The 4135-nt window shown below is 41.5% G+C and overlaps 1 protein-coding gene across 1 annotated transcript in view; it reads right to left on the reverse strand.

The window, feature by feature from the left end:
- The window catches only part of JAG1 (jagged 1), a gene marked incomplete at its 5' end in the record, with an annotated part of 35865 nt that overhangs the window by 21779 nt on the left and 9951 nt on the right, over positions 1-4135 (reverse strand). The window contains 1 exon segment of the mRNA XM_010138426.1: positions 1596-1647. Within this exon segment, the coding sequence (XP_010136728.1) occupies positions 1596-1647 (52 nt within the window).

The following is a 4135-nucleotide window of genomic DNA, read 5'->3' on the forward strand; positions in this document are numbered from 1 at the left end:
CAAATCAGGAACATACGCAAGAACTTGTCTGCGCTTGGTAAAATGCACTGCTGAGAAGTGAGGCAATTTTGTCTGAAGACAATTGTGCTTCCAAAACACGAAAGCAAAGAAAGGATTCATTGTGTAGCTTTGGAAATGCAGTTGTTTCATGAAAAAAGATGAGCTCTAATAATAGTAAAAGTGGCAGAGACCCAGTCTGAAAAAATTCTCAGATCCTACTATAAACAAGAACTTCATTTTGAATTCAGGCATCTTCCATTTTTAATACAACTCTGCTGCTGCAGCAATCTATTTTCTGCTCCTTCATAAAACAGTCCATAGCCAAGAGGTTTCTCACCCACTGCTCTGTGCCTGTGCTGGGAAAGGGCCTGAAATCACAGGTAGAACCACAGTGTTGAAAGTCACTGGTTATGAAGCAAACCATGGCTACCACTGACAGGTCACAGGGATCATTTACAACAGATAACTTCTTTTCCGGAACTAAGAGAACATCCCATGTATATTAAAAAAAACAGTTAAAGAGCAGATCTGTGTAGAACAGTTCCTAGGCTCAGAGGCCATTCCCAAGCAGGGTACTCTTCACACATTAAAACACGAAACCACAGCATTATACACATTTCCACAAGGCCTTTTTTTCCATAAAGCATGAAGTTCATTTCACTAATGTGCAGCTCTCACCTCATGTTCCAAAGCGGGCTACAAGAAGCTGTTACAAGATTTGCGTAGGATAGGCCACAGCACTGCTGCTTCCTTATGATGGAAAAGGCTTATTTTGTCAACAAGAGGTTTGAGTTCAGATTCATAACTTCTCCTGTGGCTTTTACCACACACTATTAAAAGTCTTAGACTGAAAATAGAGCTAATTTTGCCCACCTACTTCAGTTACACTAGGCCATAAGCAGAGCAGCTCATATGGCAAGAGACTCTATACAGCTTCTTCTAGCCAATAGGAAAAGCTTAGCACAAGTTTCTGAAACCAACCAAAGACATTCCAGGCGCAAGTTTCCCACCCTTGATTTCCAGCCAGCTCTACCAGATGGTGTCTAGTAAGTATTTTTCAGCCCCTGAATGTCAATCCCTAGACATCCAACTCCCAAGGAAGAGCCGGTAGTCACTCCTGTTTCTCATCTACAGTCATTAGATGGGTATCTATACCAAGTCATATGGAGATTTTTTTTTAAACAGCATGTTCAGTTTTGAGAATTACATGGTTTAGAGAGAGGTCCCAAGTCACCAAGATTTAGGCTTCTGAATATCACTCCTAATTAAAAAACCAACACAAAATCCAGACAAAAACACATGAAGAAACCCCTTGGCTTTTATTCTCTCTAAGGAGAAAGAGGGAATTAACAGCATCTATTTTTAGGCATTGAACCACTGATGCCTAGGTGAGCAAGCTACTCCCCCTCTACAGGCAACGTGAAGGAGACAGGCTACTGCAGGGCCTTGAGTAGGTGCTCTGAATTGTCTGGGAGAGAGCTTTTCCCTCTTCTCATGCTCTACTTCACAGTAAGCTGGTTAGAATCTCAAAGGCCTTTCAGCACACAGGAAATCAAGGTGTCCAAACACAGTAAACCAGCAGAACAAATACTTACTAGAGGAGTTATCATTGTAATCCCATGCCTCCACAAGCAATGTGTAGGATCTCTGCAAGAGAGAAATAAAGAGTTAGTATCATGACTGCCACACGTGACTGTAAGGAAAAGAACCCCAAACGAAACAATCTTAATTAAAAAGAAAAATTCTGGTCTCTGCCCTAAAATGGAACACTTGAAAACATAAATAGGTAGTAGATTATGCTTGAGACAAACCTGATCTTCTTGAAACCCCATAAGCTACCTTATCCAGTCTGACTTAGAAGACCTTTCACCTTGGATAGCTCATCTTTGTCATCATTAATGCATCTTATGTACTTAACCAGGAAGTACAGCCTTTGACACTATGCTGTAGCCACAATAAAGCCTGTACAGAAGAATTGCACATGGAAGACAGAAAACACCAGGCTAACACACCAGCGTCGAACAACCCCAAAACCCAAAATCAAAGCCCCACCCTCAAAAACTGCTTCAAAAGAATTTTAGTTACAGAAAAGTAGACTTGATGTCCCTTCCCCCAACCATCCTGAGAGCAAGAAGTGTTGCTAAGATTACTGTGCTCTGCCTTGACAGCATGATCTCTAGGGACTTTGCCTTTCAGCACCCCCTTTGAAAGCTTTGTCTGCACGAGGGCCATCGCAGCTCCCACAAGTATCAGGTAACTGAGGGAAGAACTGATGGATACGGGAAGGGGGTGGGGTGAGAGAGAAGCATTGTGAAACAAAGGCTAAGATCAGACTATTTGGAAGAGCAGAGAAAGGGAAGACGCACTATCCACCCCGTGTCACATCTACAGACGCACTAAGCTGCCAATGAGCTTGCTAGCACTCCAATAATAATAATAATAAGCATATAAACTAACTGAAGTGACTCCGTGGCCTGGAAAGATGCCAGCTATTACATCTAAGCCACCTTTATCTTCAATCCTAACTTGAGAACAAGAGCCATTAAAACATCTTCTCCTCCCCCAGCTCTACTCCAAGATATTATTATCCAGGCCGTATCTTTCAAAATTGCCATTTAGCCAGCCGTAGCTGAACTCACAGAATGATTAAAAAAATACACACACCCAAACCCCACACCAACCCCCCCAAAAAAGCTGAGGAAAAATAAGAAAAAAAGTTACTTGAAAAGTAAAACACTATAATAACAACTATAAATGAGGTAATAAATGTAACATTTTTCTGGTGAACAGAACAATAATGGTACAAATGAAAACTCTCCATGGAGGATTTTGATGCTTTGCTTTTGAAGCTGAGTATTGTAAGGTTTATTTCTTCTTAACTGTGACTGGGTGCAGATACAGTCTGCTCGTTTGTGGTCTGCAGTGCTCACCACTTTTCTGTAACAGAAACCAAAACACACTTCTGGGAGTAAGCTGCTACAAGGTGCAAGTGTAAGGCAGACCTCAAATTCCTTGAGAGAAAAAAAAAAAGAAAAAAGAAAAGAGTTGAAGCAGCCTGCTTTCTCACGACTGGACACAGCATGTAGCCTCTGAATGAAAACCTAGTTTGTGATGGACACCGGCTTGCAATATAGCCTCAAAATGTTTCATATTCAAAGCAGACAAGGATTCCATTTCATTCACTGATAACTGTGGGAAAATGCTTCCAAAAGTAAGCAAAGCTAGGCAAGCTGAGACACATGCCCAAACTTCTATGCAGAGGCTCCACCGGCCCAAACCATTTTTCATTAATATTTCATGAAAGTTACACATTATTTGTTACTATTCTAGACCAAGTCTGTCAACTTGAAAGAAACTGAAAACACAACAAGGTGATCGTTTAACATTGTTTAAAGCAGATTTAAGAAGTCATTGCACAAGTCAGAGGTAAAAAAAACCAACACAAACCCAAACAAAACCAGAGTAGAACTCCCAAGCCATATTACAGACACAGATTGCACTACCTTGGGTGCTTCCTCACCGGTTTAATTACCAACATTAAGAAGCACAAGCATGACATGTTACTGCAAGCTTGAAAAAAATATTATGATACAGAGATTGAATTATGGCAACTAGCACTACTTCCAATAAAGTTAAGGATGTTTTCCTTTCAAACTTGCATAATTGTTTTGGAAGATATTTTGTCTAAACTCATAGCAACAGTTCCCGGTTGGTTCTCAGCACTGTTTACCAACACACCTAGCCCTTAAGGAAAGGAAAGGCTGAATCCTGGCTTTAATTGCTACTGTTGCTAGATACTTGTGTGACCACTTTCTGACAGGGCACAGGGGTTTGTTTGAAGAGCGGAGATGCCTCTGCTTAACTGGATGGAAACAAAATGCAGGGGGAATAGACCTACCCTAGCAATTCCTTTGTTTCTGTGTGCCCCCTCTCACCTCATCTGAATATTTTAAATGAAGAATCCCTGTCCTGAAAAGGGGCGATACAAAGAATGGCAGTTTAATCTCTTGGCTCTGTCCCTCTCAGCAAGAGGCAAAGAAAGCACAAGATTTTTTGTGTTCAAGATGGGACACTTCTAAACAAAAGGCACACAGGCACCCACAGCCCCACAACAGTAGCAAGCCCCCCCCCCCCC

The sequence above is a fragment of the Buceros rhinoceros genome, unplaced genomic scaffold (assembly GCF_000710305.1).
Source record: "Buceros rhinoceros silvestris isolate BGI_N320 unplaced genomic scaffold, ASM71030v1 scaffold17710, whole genome shotgun sequence".
Taxonomy (NCBI): Eukaryota; Metazoa; Chordata; class Aves; order Bucerotiformes; family Bucerotidae; genus Buceros; species Buceros rhinoceros.